The following is a 23,835-nucleotide window of genomic DNA, read 5'->3' as shown; positions in this document are numbered from 1 at the left end:
TTCCTTGCTTAAATTCCCTTTGATATGAATACTTAACAGTTTCTGCTTTCCTGGAGAAACCTTGAGTAATACAAGTATAGTGGTAATTGAGATTGTATTCATATCCGTGTTTATATTGTAAAAATTTTACCTTATATAAAACTCAGTCCAAATTGTAGCTTTTATATCAACTATTATTTGAACAATAATGAACAGAATTACGATTCACTAGGCTTAGTTTATGATATATATTTATTAATTTCTTCGGAATTAAGTCTGGTTGGATTGTATGGCTGTATGCATAAACTATGTTTGTTTTTCTAAAATAATCTTCACTACTCCTCACTCCTATAGGAATTCAGAGCCTCTGAACTGCTTCGCAGTGGACTGGACAGATCTAAATACCTTTTGGTGAAAGAAGCCAAAATTATCGCCATGACCTGTACTCATGCTGCCTTAAAACGACATGATTTGGTCAAGTTAGGTTTCAAGGTAAAGACTTATGTTTTAGTTCCTTAATGCATCATCTATTCAGCTGTTAGTTTTCTGTTTCCTTTCCTTACTTTTTTTTTTTTTAGATTACATAGGCCATTTCCTCTGGAGATTGACTCACTTATTATTGAAGTTCTCATTTATAATAATTTAAAAATGTGTCTTTTAAAAATGGTTGGTAATATCACATGTCTATGTGATTAGTGAACTCTAAATCTAATTTTTCTAAATGTAGTTATTGGTAACATGTCCATTCAGTAACATTATTACCATTATATATTTGGTTGTCTGACCAAATTCTTGTACTTATTAAGGTATTATGTATGCTAAGTATCACATACTGAAAAATATCCAAACAGAACTAAAAGCTATAAAAATAGCATTTCACAATGGTTTTCACCTATTAGACATCTGTATGCTTGCATTGTCCATATATTAATCATACAATTAGTCCCAGTTATTCGTTTAGTTAGTAAATGAAAAGCCTTCCATATGAGATTTTGGAATACTATTATTTGAACTGTAAAGTGAGATATTAAAATGACTTCATCATATGATAAATACAGAGGGAAAGCATGATAGCCCATTAGGCTGTGACTCATTTACAGTGGAATATAATGATTGAGCAGTAAGTTTGAATTTGCAAACTCTTTGTGACTTTGCTAGTGATACATTCCTAAACTCTGATTTTATACAAATTATTTAGTTCCTGTGCAACTGGTTTATCTCTTGTGTAAAATAAGGTTTGTGTGCTGGTTTGAATTCAAAATTAGCAGTTTCATTTGTTGTTGAAAGTAACTGACAATTTTAAAATGGTATGAGCTCACTGAAAGGTGCTAATAAATTCAAGGTGATAGAATTATTATCTTGGATGAAAGGTTCCTCAGCTGCAAGGTAAGACAAATACGATAATTATTAAAAGATTGTGTGAATTTACCCAAGTGGTGTGAACTTATCCTTTTATAAATTATTGTGAGAACTTTTCACCTAAATATTTTGTTCTTGGGACTGACATATAAAATATACTTTGAATTCGATATTAAATCATATCAATCTAATAACAAGGGGAAATAATATAATCATAATTAGCATTTTTGCTTTTATGTAGCTTTTCACATGTATTCTAAAAAATATTACCTGAGGCTTATCAAATTTTCATTAATCATTTTCTATACTTAAATCATGCTATATACATCTAAAGGTAGTTAGAGTGCTCATAGTTTTTTTTATATTTTTGATTTTGAAGTTTTATTTTTATCAAATTTAAGAGTTTTAAAAACCTTCTAGATCTACTTAACATAATAAAGGACAGTCCCCACTCACCTGATCTTCCCGTTATCCAGTCCTTCAACTCTTTTAGTATTTCTTCTGTCCTTTTCATCTTTATCAGTAAAGAATGTTAAATTTCCATTTTAGGCATTGTCTTTTAGGCAATGACTCTGTCATTTTCAAGGACACACACACACACCTTCATGCGTACACTTTGCCTTCCTTAATACTCCCAATGTAGTTATATCATAATTTTGGATTGCATCAGTATTGGGTGTTTACATTATTATTAACACGTAAACACTTTCACATTCAATCAGGGACATATACAATGGTTACTTTTTCTTTCATGCATAATTTTTTATTTTTTCTGTAATTACTGTCATATTTTTATTGGGTTTTTTTGTTTAGTTTTCTGTTTTGCCACCAGTTCAAGCCAAAACTCTCCTTAGTTTTAAATCTCTTATTGGTACATTTAAAGACATCACATACATGTTCTTGGAGACCTTTCTCCTAGATTCTCCTGACCTATTAAATATTTCAGTTGAGATTGCATCCATTCTAAGCCTTTGCCTTTGCATAAGTCAGATTCTCTGTTTCCTGCATTCCATGTCTTTCTCTTCTCTACTTTAGTGGAGCACATCTTCCAGTATTCTTCATGTGAAAGGATGGATAGGAAGTAATATTTTTAAGACTTTCCATGTCTAAAGAACGTCTTTAGTCTACCCTCACATTTTATTAACATGGCTAAGTATAGATTTATAGATTGGAAATAATTTTCCTTCAGAATTTTGAGGAATTGTTCCACTTTTCTCCAGTTCCAGTGTGGCTATTGAGAAGCTCAAAGCCATTCTGATTGTTTGTGTTTTATTTCACTCTTTTCTTGTTTCGGAAAGTTTTACAATCCTTTCTTTGTCCCTAGAGTTCCGAAATTTCACAGTGGTATGTCTGGGGGAAACAGAGGAGGAAGTAAGATCTGTTTTGACTCATATTTCCTGGCTCCCATGAATACAGACTTTGACATAATTCCCATTTTCTGTAAGGTACTCCTTTCTGATCCCACTGTCTTACTCTGCCTGCTTCTTCCAAGTCCCCAAATTCTCTCCAGACACTCTGTCTTCTGTTGGGAGTGAGAGGAGGGACATTCACTTGGTTCCTTGAAGTGCGGAAGTCTAACTGCTTCTTTAGACCAATCCTATATCATGTCCAGTGTTATTTTAGGGAGTTACCAGAGGTAGTGGCAATCATTATGAGTTCAGCTCATCACCTTTTAGCAGAAGTCTGTCACTTTTATTTGAATTTCTATCTTCTTAAATTCCAATTTATTTCTAACACAAAGTTAATTATTAGTTCTGATTTGTATGTCTGTGTTCTGGGATTAAAAGTATGATTTTGATCATCTTAAACCCATTTTGAGTTGTAGAAATTGTAGAAGGAAATGTATTAGAATAATCATCAAAACAACAGCAATAATAGCTATCCTTTGTTGAATGTCAGCTATGTATCAAGTCCTGTGTACACTAGGCTCTTTATAATATTTCTTTTCTTTACAACTAGATTTTCATATGCGATGTCATCTCCATTTTATAGCTGAGAAAGTATGACTCAAGAGAGACGACAGAGTCACAGGTAGTCAGTTATAGAACTAGGATTAAAACATGGTTTTCCAAGAATCCAAAGTCTATTGTGCTTTTCCTCTTAAACCACCCTAACCTTATCCCAGTAGCTATATTCCACTAAAGAATGATAGAGCTGTGGTAACAGTGGCCACAGAATTCAGGAATCTCTAAAAGGTTATAGTGAACTAGCTCCTACCTAGCCTGGTCCCTAGCATAGAACATCAAGTGCCAACCCAGCATTTAGCTTCTTAGGAGGGATTAGTAAGGGTTAAAAGAATGAATGATCTAGTGATAGAATACTTGGAAGAACTAGCTAAAGTGCTGATAATTTTGCTTTGGAATTAAAATCTCCTTTTCAAAAGGCAAAATCTATAAATATGTTTTCATAAGTTAAATTGCATTGGATTTTCAGAGTTGTTTTCAGAAAGCAAGCCCTTTAGGCTGTCTTCTTTTGAGCTGCTTCTACAGTGTTTTGCACGTAGTATCTATTATCTTGAGAGTCCATACAGGGACTTCTTGGAAATTATGGCTCTTTGAACTCCTTCTCTTCAGCTCCCACCAAAATGACTTAATCATTGTAACAGAGAAATTCAGCATCATATAGAGCTAGAGCAGAGACCCATCACATGCCTAAACCTTCAGGTAGTTAATGTCAAGTGGGATCCAGCCCAGCTACCAATCCTGGACAGACACGGATACAAGCATCTTTTAGTAAATATGAGTAGCACAGAAATTATAGTGTACGGCCATACCACCCTCAACGTGCCCAATTTTGTTTGATCTCGGAAGCTAAGCAAGGTTGGGACTGCTTAGTACTTGGATGGGAGAAAGTACAGGATATATAAATATTAGTTTAAAAGAGGAGAGTTAATCAGGCATTTAAAGTAAATATGCTCCTGTTACCCTCTGCTTCTCTAGAAAATAAAATAAGGGGAGAAAACTTTAAAAACAAAAAACAAAGAAACTTTAATGTGTATTTGGTGAGATTCATGAAGAAGATACTGTTGTACCAATAAAATAAGAAATAGAATGTTATACTAAGTAGCAATCAGAAGTGAAAAGAAAAGACAAAGCATGTTGAAAACAGATCTAAAAGAGGGCAGATAGAAGAGCATTAATTATCAAGGAAAGAATGAAATTTCCTTGTTTTGAGAAAGACTTCATTTTTCATTGCGTAGTACCTAACGTTACTGGACCAAGGAGAGGATATAGGCATTAAGTAAATATGAAGATACAATTACAAAAGGAAAAAAATGACAGATAAAGTAGAAAAGTCAGGGACCAAATTGGATATAAGCCCTTGTTAATACATCCCTGCAAGCAATGTTAAGGGATTTTTTTTCCCCTAAGACAATGGGATACCAGTGAAGGGTTTGAAACCAGCAGGTGATATGATCCCTATGACTGTTGTATCTGTGACTTAAAGTCATCAAGACAGGAAAGGAAGGAACTAGGAGGGAAACTGCTGGCAGTAGTCATAGTGGTGGCTTGGACTTTTAGAGTGGTAGTACTGGTGGGAATAAAGAAAAGTGAGTAGACTTGAGGGAGTTTTGAAGCTAAAATCAACATGTTTTGGTGATGTATTAAATGCCCAGGGGTGAGACAGAAGTGGATTGATGTGATGGATAGGCTCCATAAGGAAAAAAATTACCCCCAGTACTACCCAGGGTAAAAGTACCAATGGGAATGACCTCATGTATAATTATAAATTGATTGTTGCTGATACAGAATTTAAAGAGCTAAATCAATATTGCAATCCAAGAAATGATATATGATATTGCCTCAGTGTAGAGTAGTATATTTAGAGGGCTTTCCTGAGGATTAAAGACTTGAATTGGAGATCATTTAATGATGAATGAGATCATGAACTTCCTGTTTGAACAATTTGTATGTTGTTATTTTTATCTGAAATTATTTGGAGGTTTGGGGGATGGTTGTTACAGTTGTAGTGGTAGTCGTTTGACTTTTAAGCTGTGTTTTTGACAACCTTCTGCTTTTTCTCTTTCTTAGTATGACAACATTTTAATGGAAGAGGCTGCTCAGATTCTAGAGATAGAAACTTTTATACCTCTTCTCCTACAGGTAAGAAATTAAAATCTAGACAAAGAAAATACAGTTTTAAGAATTTGGGGGAACAGCATCAGAAAGCTATACTGTTTGGGGTTGCTTGCTTATTTCCACAATTATATATTTTCCTTAACTTCATTATGTTTGATATTCTATTTCAAGCCTGTAAACTTCCTTTCATCTATTCACTTATTGTTTCTAGGAGTACTATTTAAAACTTCATAGTTTATTTCTATAAAGTAGTTTTGAAAAGACTTAGTCTTTTTAATCAAGAAAATTACGTTGTTACGCAGTTTGGAGGGAAGATAAGCTGTTTCTTCATTTCTTTTGTTATAAATATTTCTGGAATTGTTTTTTATGTTCACTGAGTACATTGCTTTTCTTTATGCCTAAGTTTTTAACTAAATGGTGATATTTAAGAATGTTTTTTACTGTACAATATTTTTTACTATTGAAGCATTAAAAACAAATGTGGAATTCCCAATTTAAGAATAAAGAATGCTCTAATACACAGATAAATTGAGTTCCAAAAGTTGTTTTTATAAACCAAATTATTTGCAACTTGGAATGTGTTTTATCAGGATATATTTCAAGGAACAAGGAAACACATAGAGTAGGAAATTAACGAGTAGTGTAGAAAATTAAAGAAGGTACAATTGTTACTGCCATGGTGGGTTCAAAACTGGTCCTCAGCATAATTGTGAAACAAGGTGTTTACTTTGCATTTTTCTATTTCTTTTCTTGGGCTTCTATTTCCTTCTGTGTACTCTTTGCCTAGTGCTGACCTCAGCCTTCCAGACGTCTTTGGATTACTCTGCCTGTTAGAGTAGAGTAATTCTATGCTTGACTGCCCAATCCCTCCACCCTCCCTCACCTACTATCAACCAAGAGCAATGGAATCCATACCTGATACATGAGTTGTTCTATAAATTTGGCAGACTCTTCTGTGTGGAAGTGGTAAAGATTGAGAATCTGTAAGTTAAGGAAGCCATTTGATGAAGAGCGAGTCTTTTGTGTAATAAGTTAGAGACTAACAGGATAATATATTGATTATTTTGCCATTTTCTCACTTTCATTTCTAGAATCCTCAGGATGGATTTAGCCGGCTGAAACGATGGATTATGATTGGTGATCATCACCAGTTACCTCCAGTCATTAAGAACATGGCCTTTCAGAAGTATTCAAACATGGAACAGTCTCTCTTCACTCGCTTTGTCCGTGTTGGAGTTCCTACTGTGGATCTTGATGCTCAAGGGAGAGCCAGAGCAAGGTAAAGGAGACAGAAAAAAAAATCACTCCTATTTAAGGACATTAATTCCATGATCAAAGTATTTGTAAACATCTTTTATATAGATTTTAGCACTCCCTACTTTCCTGGAACTTGCCATCTATAAATCTGAAAGTACCTTTATTGCTTTCTGCATGAGATATGAATTGACCAAATAAGTAATTTCCTTCATTTTAGTCATTGAAGTTAATTTATGTGACTTATAATCTAAAGGCTTCTTTTCACTGTCCCTTGCCCTTTCTTCGTGTCCCCAAAAGATAAAGTAATATACTAGCACTTTCACAGGTCCTCCCCGAGGTAGTGGGGCCAGGATTTGGTAGCTGGTGCTGAGAGAAAACCCTTGATTACATCCTTGCCCTGGGACTGTACCAGTGGCAACTATCACTCAGTGGTACAGAGACCATTCTATGACATCTTATTCAACTTTCTGCCTTTCTCCTGTTACTCTAACCTTAGGTCCCCTTTCCCCCTTTTTTTCTTGACCATACAGAAAAAAGAAAAGATTAAAAAAAAAAGATATAGGGTACAGGCCCCATCTCATAGTTACTCCTAAATTATTTTCAATTTACAGAGTCTTCCAATAATTTTTTAATTTAAGGAATTAAAGACAGCATTCACCTTAGGGAGTATAGTAGAGCTATATCATTTTTATAATATCTGCAGTCTTCTGACCCTTGGTTCATTGAAGTAGGAAGGGTAAGGTTGAAAGCATTATGGCTTAAAATGTGAGCAAAAATGAGTAACATGAAAATTAAAAGGAAGCACAGTTTCTTAGAAACCTCCTGATGTATATAAAAAGGAATTTTACATCACTAATATTTCCTGTTTGGGGGGGGATTTGTCTTTGAAAAGCTTGTGTAATCTCTACAACTGGCGATACAAAAATCTGGGAAACTTGCCCCACGTGCAGCTCCTGCCTGAGTTTAGTACAGCAAATGCAGGCTTGCTGTATGACTTCCAGCTCATCAATGTTGAAGATTTTCAGGGAGTAGGGGAGTCTGAGCCTAATCCTTACTTTTATCAGGTAAGAAAAAACATGAAGCTTTTAAGCTTATTTTGCATTTATCTGACTGAAGTACTACCTAAATCAGTGATATTGAACCATTTGGCTAAGCCTTGAGAAAAGGAAAGTTAGAGCCCCAGCTTATACACAACACACACACAAAAATCAATTTCAGATAGATCGAAGATATATACACTAAAGAAAAGAAACTTACTGTAAACATACTAGAAACTACTAGAAGAAAATATTGATGAATATGTAGTGTTGAGATGAGAAAGGTCTTCCTAAGTTTGTTACCAAAGCAGAAATCATAAAGAAAAATATTGATTGATTTGAGAGAAAATTTATTTTCCATATTTAACAAATAATAAGTTGAATTCTGAATATATATTTATATAGAACTCCTACAAATTACTTTTTAGAAAAATCAGTCCCCCAACACAAAAATGCAATAAGGGTAAGAATATGCAGTTCACACATACAGAAAGATTTATAATAAGTATAAATTACTAGATCATATTTTCACCTCTTTGAAAATACTCAGTGTTATGGTAGGTTTGGGGAAATTCTATATTCATACAATGTTAGTAGGAAAATATTTTAGGGGACAATTTGTTAGTATGTATTAACAGCAATGTTTTCACTTCTACGAATTTATCTTTAAAAAATAAAATTGGGCGAGTTTGCAAAAACACAGGTTTAATGTTCATGACTGTGAATTATTTTTGAAATGAGAAACAACCTAAATATCTATCGGTAGGGATCAATTATATTATTACCTATTCCATATAAGAGAAATACTGAATAGCTACTAAGAAGGATGACATTATAAGTGTTTACTAACAGGAAAAATGTTTATGCTATGTTAAATTTTAAAAAGCAAGTTGCAAAATATATCTATAGTGTCTCATTTTGTTTTTAAAAGGGAACAGCAAAACATGAATATAGAAATATGTACAGATAATCTTTATAAAAAGATCTGGCAACACATACATCAAAAGATAGCATTCTTTGAGTGGTAGCATTTAGGGTTCTTTAAAAAATTGTCCCAGGCTGGGTGCGGTGGCTTACGCCTGTAAATCCTAGCACTCTAGGAGGCTGAGGTGGGGGGATTGCTTAAGGTCAGGAGTTCGAGACCAGCCTGAGCAAGAGCGAGACCCTGTCTCTACTAAAAATAGAAAGAAATTAATTGGCTAACTAAAAATACATAGAAAAAATTAGCCCAGCATGGTGGTGCATGCCTGTAGTCCCAACTACTAAGGAGGCTGAGGCAGAAGGATCGCTTGAGCTCAGGAGTTTGAGGTTGCTGCGAGCTAGGCTGACACCACAGCACCCTAGCCTGGCAACAGAGTGAGATTCTGTCTCAAAAAAGAAAAAAAGAAAAAAATTCCCCTTTACAGCAAAATGTCTAATATATTTTGTTAACTAAATTAGAGATCTTGAATTATTCATGAAAAAGCATCCTATATCACTGGCTTAAATGTATATGTGTAGATGTAACTCCAAAAGATCTTATTTTCCTTCCAAGTATTTGGTTATATTAAATCAAGTTACCCTGTGTGTAGCTGTACTCATAGCCTGAGAACAGATGTCACGAACTTTAAATGATAACTTTAAATTATTAGCACCTAATTCAAGTAAGTGATATATTTCCTAATAGCCACTTTAGAAAGTGACTTAAGTATTCTATCAGTATTCTACTGATGTTTTCATTGCATTATGGTTTTTGGAATTTCTCTTTTGAGTAATTTCATTACCTGAGGTATACCGTAGTACTGATCTGAAACGTTATTATCCAGGCTGGTTATCTGTTTTCTTATCATGAAGCCTAACTCTGGATAAGTTTTCAGTATTTCAAGAAATAAATTTTCAGATGATGATTTGCCACTATTAAATATATTTGGAATGAGTTCTAAAGTGTTTGTGACACTATAACTCACATTGTTTTATTGTTAATGCTTTATGTCTGACCTTTGGGTAATGTGCCAAATTGGGGAATATTCATTTTTTACATGAATAGAGAAATGGGTTTTATTTGTTGATAGTTTATTGAATTGGTCTTGCCCAAAATATACATCTTGAAAACTGAATTGTGCTCTAGTGTTTATTATGGCCATTTCCACAATTCGCAGTTTGTTCTTTTATCTATATTAGAGTTGTTGTTTAGATAAATATAGTTTGCTACCAGTATAGAAAATAAAAAGATTTACATGGTCATGTGGCTTCTTTTCCCTTCCATCTTCTGAAGAACTAAAAAATTTAAATGAAAAAGTTAACTCTGGCTATGTGAATGTCACAGAGAACCAGAATATAAATGATATATCTTAAGGTCTTCCGATAATTTTTCTGTTGCCTTTGCAAGCAATCCAACTTCATATTTTTGGTTTTTGATTTGTGTGTTGTATTTATAGTTTCACTTTTTTTCTTTCATCTAGTACTTTGAATTTAGGTTTGTATATGATTCCTCACGTTCATTTTAATACTCTTTTTCATAGCAGCCTAGGCCAATGATTCTTCACTTTTATGTTCAATTATACCTTAGTCTTAAGCTCCTTCCCACCAATCTTTCACCAGTCTCTAACTTAGCAGTAAGCCAGACTGACTTGAGGCCACATCCTCTTCCCACCTAACATGGTCTAGTAGAGGTGGCAATCATCAGTGAGAAAACAAAAACAAAACACAAAAAAATTAAGAAATTTGAGGAAAAAGGAAAAACATTGTGCAAAAATTGAGCATCAACTATAATACTACTAGTTGTATTTTTAATTAGACTGGATTTTGTACTGGCTTCTTAGATAGTTACTTTGTTCCATTATGTTAATTTTTTTCATAACTACAGTTGCAGTACACTGTATAGAATATTGATCTATATTGTGATTGTTGTGGCCCCAGGAATATTAAGCCTTTAAGTTGATAACGTTTATTTTATGATTGTTCCATATATTGCAAATATACTACAAATGGTAAAGTTTTTATTCATCAGTATTAACCTAGGATAAGGTTACCTCTCAGTTTTGTAAAAGGTGTTCACTTATCCAAGTTATTAACTCTTCACTTGTTGTGGTGTGCTAAGTGAACAAATTGTGCTAGATAAGCTATTTTTCTCTATAAAATTGACACAAAAAGAAATTAATGCTGAACCTGATTATGTTTGCATTACAGAATCTTGGAGAGGCAGAATATGTCGTAGCACTTTTTATGTACATGTGTTTACTTGGTTACCCTGCTGATAGGATCAGTATTCTAACAACATATAATGGCCAAAAGCATCTTATTCGTGACATCATCAATAGACGATGTGGGAACAATCCATTGATTGGAAGACCAAATAAGGTAATTTTGTGAATGCAGTATGTTCTGTTATTCATCGTTTTGGCAAGATGGAAAGGTTTGTATTTATTACGAGATATTTATATTGTTCCACTTTGTGTCTTTGCTATCTCCTTTTAAGATATTTGAGAAAATGAAATAAGAGGAACTATAAATAATTCTCTGGCAATCCTATCTGTTAATTTTACTGATTTTCTATGAAGTTCTGTCTCATATCTCAACTACTACATTAAAGATTTTTTTGATAGTAATCAGAAATAAAAGTTTCTGAAACTTTTTGTTGCTAAAATAATAGATAACAAAATTATATAATAATTATGTACTATTACAGTAGAAATATGTTTATACCAAGCAGGCATAATTTGGACTGCTCTTTATTGTATTGATTGGAGGCTGTCTTGGGGACAAGGAAAGATTGTAAAGTGTATTTAGACCTTAGAGGATTTTAAAAAAATATTTTTTATGTAATAAAAAATGGTTCATATCAAATTAAAATGATGCTTGATTCTATTAATAAAGATTGTAAAGTGTATTTAGACCTTAGAGGATTTTAAAAAAATATTTTTTATGTAATAAAAAATGGTTCATATCAAATTAAAATGATGCTTGATTCTATTAATAAAGAGTCAAATAAATTAGAAAATAACAAAACCAATATATTACTAATGATAAGTTTAGGACTTCGGTTGTCAACATGGCTATGTAAAAGCTCTGTCACCTTTTTTTGTAAAGCATCCAAAGGTAACAGAGGAAAATGGGAGGAAGAGGGGATAAACTCCATTTTTAGTGAAATGATACAGATCAGGTAACTAAAATCAGGACAAAAATATGGGAGAAAGAGAATTTAGGGGACCAATCTTGAAAGTGCCAGCAAAGACACTTTCTGAAGATGAGAGGCAAACCCTGAGTATAAGAGCCACATCCCTGTTATTCAATAATGGATGCAAGAATTGGAGTGAGCAAAAGCCCTACTGCCCCCAGATTGGCTCAGAGGAGCCTAGTGATGAGCTATATTTGCAAAAAGTAGACTTTCTCAACAGTAGCAGGAAAGAAGAGGGCATTTGCTGTGAAAACCATCCAGCCTTTAGAAAATAGCCTTGCTCACCCCAACTTAACCTTTTGCCTATAGCTAATCTAAGAAACTTACTTATTCAGTGATGAATAGTGAAAAGGAAACTAGCACAGCTTCAATTTATAGAAAAAAATGAGGAAAAGAGCATCAAAATATAGACAAGATACATGCTCTAGAAATTATGTTGGCCTGGAACAAATGAAAATTTCAAATACACATTTTGCTATAAATTTAAAAATATTTAATGAAGTAGCCATTTCTATGAGGAAAAGCTACAAAGCAGAGAAATACAAGAACTCAAAAAGAGATAAAAAGTGAGTTGGAAGAAAATAAAACAAAATCAAAAAGAGTATAGGGAAGAATAGACATTGCAGAATACGCCATAAGGAATATAGGGAGTAAAAATGAGAAACTAGTAGCTTTGAAACATAGAAAGTTTAGCAGTAGAAGGACCTCAGTATCTGAATCCTTTTATTTATAAGTAACATAAAAACTTAAATAATAAGGGAAGTTACTATCTCTCATAACAAGAAGGTGGATGTGGTAGTTTCAAGGTTGGATCACAGGGTGGCTCAGTGATACAAAGGAGCAGGGTTTATTTCATCCTTCTGCCCTGCTGGTGTCAGTACGTGAGCCTCATTCTCATACAAGTTCTCCACGTGGTCAGGATGGCAACAGAACATCCAGGTATAACATCCACACTATAACAACAAAGGAGGTATATCTAGAATATATGAACTCCTATAAAAGTCATTATTAAATAAGACAACCCAATACAAAATGGGTGAAAGATTGAACAGACACTTCACACAAGACCTACAAGAGGCCAATAAGACATTAAAAAATGCTTATCATCATTAGTTGCCGGGGAAACATGTATATAAATTAAAACTACAGTGATATACCACTACACACCCCAAAGAATGGGTAAAATGGCAAAGGTTGACATAATAAGGGTTGGCAAGGATGTGGAGCCACTGTAACTCTGGAACTGGAACATCGCTGGCAAATGGGTAAAGTGGTATAGCAACTTTGGAAGACAGTTTGACTGTTTCTAAGTTAAGAGTACACTAACTATAAAGCTCAGCAATTTCACTCCTAGATATTTGTTCAAGAGCAGCGAAAACATATGTCCACAAAAATATTCGTGCCTGAATATTCATGGCAGCGTTATTTAAAATATCCCCAAACTAGAAACATCCCAAATGTCCATGAACAGGTAAATGGATAAATAAATTGTGGTATATTAATTCAGTGGAAAACTACTCAAAGTAAAAAGGTGTGAACTTCTAGTGTACACAGCACATTTATAAATCCCAGAAACATAATGCTGAGTGAAAGAAACCAGACACAAAAGAGTGCATACTTTACAATTTTATTTTTATGGAATTCTAGAATTGGCAAAAAATAATCTATAGTGATAGAAAGTAGATCCTGGGCCGGGGGGTGGGGGGTCCAGATTTACTACAGTGGGGCCTGAGGTGATGGAAATTTTTATTGTGGTCGTGGTTACCTCAGGATATATATTATCAAAATTCATGAAATTGTACATTTAAAATGAACACATTTTATTATATATAAAGTATATCTCTGTGAAGTTGACTTAAAAAAAGTGTTTTGCAAATTTTCTAAAAGTAGAGGAACCATAAATTATGGTTTGTGCAGGGTAAGCAATAAACTTTTTCTTGAATTGATGGAAAAAAGATAAATGGAGCTGGGCATGGTGGCTCATGCCTGTAATCCCAGCACTTTGTGAGACTGAGGCAGGAAGACCACTTTAGGCCAGGAGTTTGAGATTGGCCTGGGTAACATAGCAAGACCCTGTCTCTACAAAAAATAAATTAAAGAAAAAAAGAAAGCTAAATACCTGAGTCCAGTATTAATGACTGAAGCCTTTCTGAACTTTCCTATTTGTACATATATTTTCAAATTGAACAAAAAGTACTGTGAAGATTTTTTTTCATCTGACAGAGGAATGCTGTGGATAAATACTAGTAATATGTTAAATAATAAATGAGCAAACTAAGTTATATTGCTGGACATCCAAATGGGATACCAGTTAATAAGCTTGACATAGTCCCTGGTTTCACAGAGTTTGGCATTCTAGTCGGGGCGGGTAGGGGAAGACTGTTAATTCCAAAAATAGTGATTTAGTTATCAGCAAAGGTAAAAACAAATGCTGTAAGTGTGAATAAATGTAAACACATAGCTTAATCTGGTTACTGTGTTTTATTTAATAGTGTTCATTAACTTGGTCTAGGAATTCCAAGCCCATGATTATATTTCTTTTGGGATGATTATTTGAAGTGTAAGATGTTTGCTTCTAGCACATTATTCTTAGGATCTCTAAAGTCTTTTCATTGTGTTTTTGAAAATATACCACAATTCTCATTTTTTCTTTTTAGGTGACAACTGTTGATAGATTCCAAGGCCAACAGAATGATTATATTCTTCTTTCTCTAGTACGAACCAGGGCAGTGGGCCATCTGAGGTATGTAGGAAAAAACTTCCTTATATTATTGAACTTTACTGTCTATTTCAATTTTGAACTTCTGTGGGTAAGTAATTCTAAATATTTTTAAGTTTAAATTATAATTAAAATTGAAATAAGAAAAATAAATAATAATTAATTGTTATGACAACTTCTGGTGCTTTTTGTTGGAATGTGGCATTATCAGAGTGCTTGTGTAGTTAACTTGTATTGCCACTGAGTTTTTTTTACTCTTAAATGTCTTAATAGTTTTAAGATTTAACTCTTCAATAACATTCAGAGCATTTTATTATAAAATCTTAATCCATTTTATATTTGTTGGAAACTTGATATCAGAAATTAAAGGAGGTAAAGTGGTAAAAAGTCTCTTCAGAATAAATTTACATTGCATAAGATTTCTGATTTTTTTTCCTACACACATCTTTTAGCTTAAATGTTAGAGGATAAAGGAGCCATTTGTTCTCCTAGGATTAAGAATTGTCAAAACAAACAATAATCTATTTTTATCATTTATTGTGATGTATTTATGTGCTAGGGATATATGGGAATAATATCTTCTCAATACAAAACAGCCATTTATTTTTATATAAACCTTCATCTGAAATGACTTACTAGCAAAACTATAAGGAGAGTTTATATTATTATTTTATTGGGTGGATATAAAAAGAAAATTCTCCAGGCTCTCATAATGTTGTCATTAAGTCAAGATCTATTTGGAGCTTAACCCAGTGATCAGATTCCATTAGACTGATAACTTTTATGTAAGAGTAAGCAAAAATGTAATGTTTTAAGAAATTTTTTCAAGATAGTAGCATCCTAAAATAGTTCATTTTTACTTGTTTATTTAAGTATCAACAAATTATTTAGAGACTTAACTTTTCTAAAAAGGAAAAGTTCCTTCTCCTTGTTGAGATTTATAATTGGCATCTGAATGGGCCATCATTATGGTTTACATAATTAAAAATCATAAAAACTTACAGTAAGAATATATGATACTGCTTCCTCTCTACTGTCCCTTACTCCATGGTACTTTACTGTGTCTTTTTCAAATTCCAGTGACTTTAGTTCTATGCTGTTCTTTGCCTAACATTTCTGGAAACTTAAGAAAAAAAAGATTTTGATGATAAAATGCTTATAAATGAAGAATTAAGAGAAAACTTTATTTTGGTATTATCTTGCTTGCATATCAAAATTTTCTAAGCAAAAATACCTTTATTCAAATAAACTTTTTTGTATTGGCCAAAAGTTCCTTTTGAAAGTCCAACTTCTTCAGTGGGGGCGGGGAGTGAGTAGTGGTGGTGGTGGTATTAGTGCATCAAGGGGATAATAAGTAGGAAAATACTTGTGTTTCAGGAGACCCAGGAAACCTACTTCCTGCCATATTTCATTTTTCATTAGTAACTTTATTGAAATATAATTGACACACCATGCAGTTCACCTATTTTAAGTGTATAATTCAGTGGTTTTTACTATATTCACAGAGTTATGTAACTATCCCCACAATCAATTTTAGAACATTTTCATCACCCCAGCAAGAAACCTTGTACTTATTAGCAATCACTCCCCTCCCCTCACCCCCAAGCCCTTGGCAACCATTAATCTACTTGCTATTTCTGTAGATTTGCCTAATCTTGACACTTAATATAAATGGAATCATACAGTATGTGGTTTTGTGACTGGCTTGTTTCATTTAGTATAATATATTCAAGGTATATTGATGTAAGATGTATTAGTATTCCAGTCCTTTTTATTGCTGAATAATATTCCATCATGTAAGTATATTCTATCACATTTTATTTATCCATTAATCAGTTGTTGGACATTAGATTTTCCCTTTATGACTGTTATGAATAGTGCTGCACTGAACATGTATATACAATTTTTTACATGAACACTTATTTTCCTTTCTCTTGGGTACAGATCTAGGAGAGGAATTTCTGGGTCATATGGTAACTCTGTATTTAACCTTTTAAGGAACACTTATGCTGTTTTCCAGGTGCCTGCCATATTCCTTTTACTCATCCCTTTACTCATTCCTTTTACTCATTCCTTCTACTCATCCCAAGTAGATTAATTGGGTGATTGGGTAGGAGCCAGCTTCGGTTCCAGAGACCTCTTTTAGGACAGTGTACAACTGATTAGAAGCCAGAGTAGTGGGACATTTTTAGTCCCTTTTCTAGCATTCATTGTTCTTGTCCCCACTTGATTTGCACAGCTTAGGTACCAATAGAAATACTTGTTACCTGTTCAGAGTGAAGTAGTGAGGCTGCACTGTCCTGTTGCTTCCTCGTAGTGGTTCTATTAGAGTGTTGGCTGTGTTGTTTAACAGTACTCTTTCTGTTGAGCCATCTTCTGGGGACTAAGAAAGAATATGGTAGTCCCCATTGTCCTGCTTTCAATATATAGTTCCAAGGAACCCTGCCTCCCATCCTTTGCTTTTTTTGCCTGGTAGTTTATTATGTTCATAGCATTTACTCTTTTCATTTAACAAATATTTTCAGGTCCATCTCTAATGTGACAGTGTGCTAGGTTCTTGATATGTGGTAATAAATCTAGCAGTCATGGTCTTCACTAATGTGAAGTTTTAGAGTCCAGTGGGAGAAACATTAAGTATATCCATGGAAGATACCTACCTTTGAATCTGCAGATTTTAGTCCAAATATCCCTTGTATGATGGAGATCACAATTATAAAAGCCACTGTCCTGCACTACAGCACTGAAGGCTGGAGGGAAAAGTTTTCTCAGAGGGACCAACACAGTGGTCACTATAACAGTACTGTATCTGTGCTCTCTCTAGAGATAGAGCTTCTGAGTGTGGGGGGAGGACTGAACATAATACAGCGATTACCATGAAAACGCTTCCCTCCACCACCATCTCTCCCTTTTTCCCCCCTGACAACATTAAGTTTTAACCATAATTTCCTTTATAATATGTGTGTGAAAACTCATGCTAAGTATTTCTAGCAGTGTACATTCAGTTACGAGTTTGGGAACTGCCAACCTGTAGTGTGAATCCTTGGGGTTCTAAGGAAATATGGAGAACATAATGAACAATTTGGCTTTCAGTCACACAAGAACATAACTGATAAATTATGTATTGGTGTCACACAATACCTCCTGATAAGGGAAACTAGACACTTTTTAAGATCATAAAACATAGAAAATGAGGCTGAATTAGAGGTATTCCCAAAATAACTACTTGTATTACACAGAGATAAAGAAAAACTATTAGATAAACATTCCAATTCCTGGTTCTCTCTCTGGTTATTATATGATCTCTGTAACATTAGATTTCTGTAAAAATCTTCAACACTTTCAGGGATTAGAGGTGATTTATTATACTTTATTATTCTTCATGAAAGTCTTCTGTTTTGTAGCGTACTAAAAAATGTAAATAGCCATATAAAAGCATCTCAAGAAAACAAACCATCTTCTGTATTTAAAGCCAAAGCAGTTTTTAGACAGAGTCTCGCTTTGTTGTCCAGGCTAGAGTGAGTGCCGTGGCGTCAGCCTAGCTCACAGCAACCTCAAACTCCTGGGCTCGAGTGATCCTCCTGCCTCAGCCTCCCGAGTAGCTGGGACTACAGGCATGTGCCACCATGCCCAGCTAATTTTTTATATATATATCACTTGGCCAATTAATTTCTTTCTATTTATAGTAGAGACGGGATCTCGCTCTTGCTCAGGCTGGTTTTGAACTCCTGACCTTGAGCAATCCGCCCGCCTCGGCCTCCCAAGAGCTAGGATTACAGGCGTGAGCCACAGCGCCCGGCCTAAGCAGTCTTTTTCATAAAACACATTCTAATAGTAAGGTGAAACTAGACTTAATGTATAGCCATCTTTTATAAATTTATTTGATTCAACCCTTTTTTTAAAAAAAATGTATATTCTTTTTAAAAAATAGATTAAAGAAAACTGGTATCTTTCATCAAATAGCCATCTATATGTATATTTGAGTCATTGAATTGAACCATTTTTATTACTGTTCATATGAACATTGAGTACCTATTGTAGGCCAGGCATTGAATCTAAGTATCAGAGTAAATACATGAATAAGACTCGACATTACAGGTTGAATAGCCCTTATTCGAAACACCAGAGGTGTTTTAGATTTCCAGTTTTTTTTCAGTTTTGGAATATTTGCATATATAATACATAATGAGATATCTTGGAGATGGGACCCAAGTCTAAACACAAAATTCATTTATGTTTCATGTATACCTTATAAGCATAGCCTGATAGTAACTGTATATTTCCCTTGGGAAAACTGAGTAAACTGTGTTGTGTGACCCACATTTTCACTGTGACCCATCATGTGAGCTCAGGTGTGGAATTTTCCACTTGTGGCATCATGTTGGTGCCCCAAAAGTTTCAGATTTTGGAGCATTTCAGATTTTGGATTTTCAGATTAGGGTTGCTCAACCTGTAGTGTTATTTTTTTATCATTATATTTTTATATCATTTTTATATCACATATTTCCATATGTACTTATTATTATAAGTAAGTATAAAATTATGTGGTAAGAGTTATCTAGTAAGTAAAATTTAACCTTAATGGAGCCTGGGAGTTTAGTAGGTGAAGTGGAAGAAGAGCTGGTTCAGCTTGACTCAGTGGCAATGGTACAGTAAATTGGTGACTGTACCATAATACCAATATAATTACTTCGACCCTTTTGGATCAGTACATTGTTTATATTGTGATCTCCCCCACAACTACAAATAAAACCAACAAGAGGTTAGTAATAAAGGCATCAACTTTTACCTGATTTATTAGTCACGTAACATTGATTAGCTTTATGTTTATTAAGTTTTTAAGAAGCTTAACTTTTCATTGCCATGGCTGAAGAGGACTATTTAGTGGGATATGTAAAACAAGAAAAAATCTGCATCAATATGTTATTAATCTTCAAGTGTGCTAATTATTTTGTTTGTTTCCCAAAGGGATGTCCGTCGCTTAGTGGTGGCCATGTCTAGAGCCAGACTTGGACTTTATATCTTCGCCAGAGTATCCCTCTTCCAAAACTGTTTTGAACTAACTCCAGCCTTCAGTCAGCTCACAGCCCGCCCCCTTCATTTGCATATAATTCCAACAGAACCTTTCCCAACCACTCGAAAGGTAGGACTTCTTTCTTCATTGTATAGAACAGCATTTCACTGAGTGGGATATTGGGATTCTCTTATAGGTGACCCCATTAGCTAGGAACGTTATCATATAGATAATCTAGTCACTGGTTTAAAGTGCTCCTTATACTAAAGAACTGAAATAGATTTTCTATGTAAAAATAATATCAGCTAACATTTATTGAGTACTTACTATGTATCAGGCAATTTGCTCTTTACATACATCATCTCATTTTATCTCTGTAACAGCTTTGTTTTGTTAGGTTTTCTTATAACTTCTTTTTACAGATGGGGAAACTGAGGGTCAGAGTAGTTAAGTAGTTTAGCCCATGCATCTAGTAGGTGGAGGATCTAAGATTTCAAAACCCAGGCAGCCTGACTCCAGAGTCCATGTTATTTATTATTGTACTATACTGCCTCTCTTTAGCTCTGTAAGGAGAACTTAACTATTTATTTGATAACAGAGTAAAAAATAGTAGAGTTCTAAGAAGCTTAATGTTTTGGGGAAATGGGGGAGGGGAGAGCACATACACTTAACAAAAAGATAGACTGAAAGAAGGGCTCTTCCCTCTAATCCTCCCTTTTTTCCTCCCTTTTCTTACCACCCTCCCTCCATAGTGTCTCTAATTTCTGATTTATCTTTATATCCCTTTTGCACAAAGGAGTAGAGAGTTATTTTCTTATTTTCTTTCTTACATGAAGGTTAGCATAAAATTTTCTTAAATGTTCACAGTATACTTCTTCCCCAACTCCTCTTAAAAAAAAAAAAAGATTAAATTCAATGTGTTTGTTTTATAATAATTTTAAGTATTTTTTTATAAACTGCACTTTTTTTAGTTTTTTTTTTTTTAGGAAATGCTGCTATGAAGGAATAGGAAGAAAGGGGTGGAGAGATAATGGAGTGGTAATCACATAAAGCCTTGGCTGTCAGGCTCTGGAGTCTGCACCCAATGCTATAGCTCTGAGTTTCTCAATCTTTTGTGGGGTGATTATCAGACAGGCAGATTCCTGTCAAGAGGTCTGGGCCAGAGCCTAGGTGTCTCCATGGTTAGTAAGTTCCCCAGGTGCTTCCTATGTAAGGGCTCCAGGGACACACCTGGAGAAACCTGGATTAGGCAATACCATTTAACAGAAGTCTTGGGAAATGGTGCTTTATACAGTACTCATGGGTTCAAGCCTCAGGGGAGCTGAGGCTCTGCTCCCAAGACAGTATGAGGGGCAAGAAGGACTGCATCTCAGGAAAGACAGCTCCCAGCAAAGCCACTAGGAAAATAAGCAAACAAAGACTCTTCCATGTTTTGAAGGCAGTATTTCCTAGTCATAATAATAGCATGGCAATCTTTGTACACAGAAGTTGTGGCCATTGCAGAAACTAACCACTTAATCAAAAGAATACTTGCTTGCATGAAATACTACCATCCTGCTTAATTCTGAAAAATGCTATTTAATGTACTAAATATTTCTAACTTTGTGTGCTTTTAGTAATTTGTCACTTTTGGGTAGAATCCTTTTTCTTGGTATATATTTTATACCTTTATGGTTTTCTAAATTGTTCCTACATTAAGAGAGGGTAAAACTTTAACCATTTTATTAATGACTAGAAATAGGGAAGTTGTTAATCTCTATCTAAGGTGGTTTGGGATGAAGTACAAATTTTATATTTTCATTTGCTTTATTACTTTACCTACACTAATAGAGCAGTGTTTCTCAGATTGTGGTTAGAAACTATTCGTAAGAATCACCTCATTCTACCCCAGACCTACTGAGTCTGAATCTCTGGGGTCTAGAGCCCAGCCATTGGCAATTTAACAATCCCTCTCAGATGATTCTGATAGACACCACGATTTTATTTTATTTTATTTATTTTATTTTTATTTTTATTTTTGAGACAGAGTCTCACTTTGTTGCCCAGGCTAGAGCGAGGGCCGTGGCGTCAGCCTAGCTCACAGCAACCTCAAACTCCTGGGCTCAAGCAATCCTGCTGCCTCAGCCTCCCGAGTAGCTGGGACTACAGGCATGTGCCACCATGCCCGGCTAATTTTTTCTATATATATTAGTGGGCCAATTAATTTATTTCTATTTATAGTAGAGACGGGGTCTCACTCTTGCTCAGGCTGTTTTTGAACTCCTGACTTCGAGCAATCCGCCCGCCTGGGCCTCTCAGAGTGCTAGGATTACAGGCGTGAGCCACCGTGCCCAGCCAACACCAGGATTTTAAAAAGAATGTTTGAATATTCACCTCCATAACTGATAGTCTATGTATTAAATAATAGTAAATGCTAACTATTTATTCTTTAGGAATATATAAATAGGAAGAATAGGTTTAATATTTTCTTTCTGAATTATCTCATGAACTCTCTTTGGAGCATATACAGTATTGAAAACTGCTACTTTGAACCATGTTTATTTTTCTGTTTAAATGATTAACTTATCTCTTTTTTATTTTTCTACATGAGTTAGTAGACAAAAACCCATATTTTACTTACTAGCCCAAAATTGTATTAAAAGCTTGTGACTCTTAGTTGTCCTAGACTTTAGCTTTTCTCAATTTAAATGGACTTGCTACTCTTCATGAAGTCCTTATTGGACTCTTACACTTGCATCTAATGGGCTTGTATTGAAATGTTAGCTTCTAGGATTTTTTCACTAAATACTTAAGTTTCTTTTTGCCTTCATTTAGAATGGAGAGAGACCATCTCATGAAGTACAGATAATAAAGAATATGCCCCAGATGGCAAACTTTGTATACAACATGTATATGCATTTAATACAGACTACACATCATTATCATCAGGTGAGTTTTCTTAAGATTGGCTGTTATTTTCCTTGCTATTAAAATAATGTCTTTTGCAGAATAAATCTTTAAAGTACCTAATTCCTCTTATGGGAAACCAATTTAAAGTAGATGGTTATTATTTATGTAACATTCATATTTTTTAAGCATCTTCACACAAATAGAATTTAACATACAATACACATGTTTAAGTATACAGTTTCATATGTTCTGACTTAGGTATACACCTGGGAAGCTATCACCACAGTCAAGATAAACAGCATATCCATTTATCCCAAAGAGTTTTTCTTATGCCCCTTGGTAATCCCTCCTTGCCTTTCATTAGTTCCCTTTTCACCTTCCCCAGGTAACCAGGGATCTGCTTCTGTCACTGTAGATTGGTCTCTATTTATATAAGTGAAATCATACAATATGTTCTTTCTTTTTTTCAGGCTATTACTCAGCATAATTATTTTGAGATTCATTGATGTTGTTGCGTTCTTTCTTTTTTATTGCTGAGTAGTAGTCCGTTGTTTGGATCTACCATGGTTTACTCATTCACATGTTGAGGGACATTTGAGTTGTTTCCAGTTTTGACTATTACAAATAAAGCCGCTATGAGCGTTCTCATACAAGTGTTTACACTTTCTCTTGGGTAAATACCTAAGAGTGGAAGAGCAGGATATGTTAAAGATGTGTTTAACTTTTTAAGAAACTACCAATCTGTTTTTCAAAGTGATTGTACCGCTTCAGCAGTATGAGAGTCCTAGTTGCTCCACATCTTCACGCACACTTGATATAGTAGGTCCTTTTTTCATTTAGCTGTTGCTTTTTGTTGTTGTTGTTGTTGTTGTTGTTTGAGACAGAGTCTTAGTCTGTTGCCCTGAGTAGAGTGCCGTGGCATCAGCCTAGCTCACAGCAACCTCAAACTCCTGGGCTCAAGCTATCCTCCTGCTTCAGCCTCCTGAGTAGCTGGGACTATAGGCACATGCCACCACGCCAAGCTAAGTTTTCTATTTTTAGTAGAGACGGGGTCTTGCTCTTGCTCAGGCTGGTCTTGAACTCCTGAGCTCAAGTAATCCTACCTCCTTGGTCTCCCAGAGTGAGGATTATAGATGTGAACCACCATGCCAGGCCCATATTTTGGCTGTTCTGATAGGCATATAGTGGTTTCAATGTGGTTTTAATTTTCATTTCCCTAATAACTAATAATGAACATGTTTTCATGTGTTTATTTGCCATATGCATATGTTTTTGTTCGTCTTTTTATTGAGTTGTATGTTTTACTGAGTTTTAAGAGGTTTTTATTTGTTCTCACTACTAGTCCTTTA

General features: G+C 34.5%; 1 protein-coding gene and 1 non-coding gene across 3 annotated transcripts in view; both read left to right on the top strand.

The window, feature by feature from the left end:
- The window catches only part of AQR (aquarius intron-binding spliceosomal factor), a 97,646-nt gene that overhangs the window by 71,994 nt on the left and 1,817 nt on the right, over window positions 1–23,835 (top strand). For both annotated transcript variants that reach the window (XM_012766344.3, XM_076004233.1), the window contains 8 exons: window positions 334–471; window positions 5,370–5,441; window positions 6,509–6,696; window positions 7,567–7,738; window positions 10,880–11,050; window positions 14,525–14,610; window positions 19,552–19,726; window positions 22,412–22,525. In XM_012766344.3, coding sequence (XP_012621798.1) covers window positions 334–471; window positions 5,370–5,441; window positions 6,509–6,696; window positions 7,567–7,738; window positions 10,880–11,050; window positions 14,525–14,610; window positions 19,552–19,726; window positions 22,412–22,525 — 1,116 coding nt within the window. The remainder of the gene's footprint in view (window positions 1–333; window positions 472–5,369; window positions 5,442–6,508; window positions 6,697–7,566; window positions 7,739–10,879; window positions 11,051–14,524; window positions 14,611–19,551; window positions 19,727–22,411; window positions 22,526–23,835) is intronic.
- LOC142871777 (small nucleolar RNA SNORA30/SNORA37 family) lies at window positions 6,985–7,113 on the top strand. The gene has a single exon (XR_012919965.1). It is a non-coding gene; the product is annotated as a small nucleolar RNA SNORA30/SNORA37 family (small nucleolar RNA).

This window comes from Microcebus murinus, chromosome 6 (assembly GCF_040939455.1).
Source record: "Microcebus murinus isolate Inina chromosome 6, M.murinus_Inina_mat1.0, whole genome shotgun sequence".
Classification (NCBI taxonomy): domain Eukaryota; kingdom Metazoa; phylum Chordata; class Mammalia; order Primates; family Cheirogaleidae; genus Microcebus; species Microcebus murinus.
The sequence above is the reverse complement of the archived record's forward strand: the minus strand, read 5'-3'. Positions and strand labels throughout refer to the sequence as shown.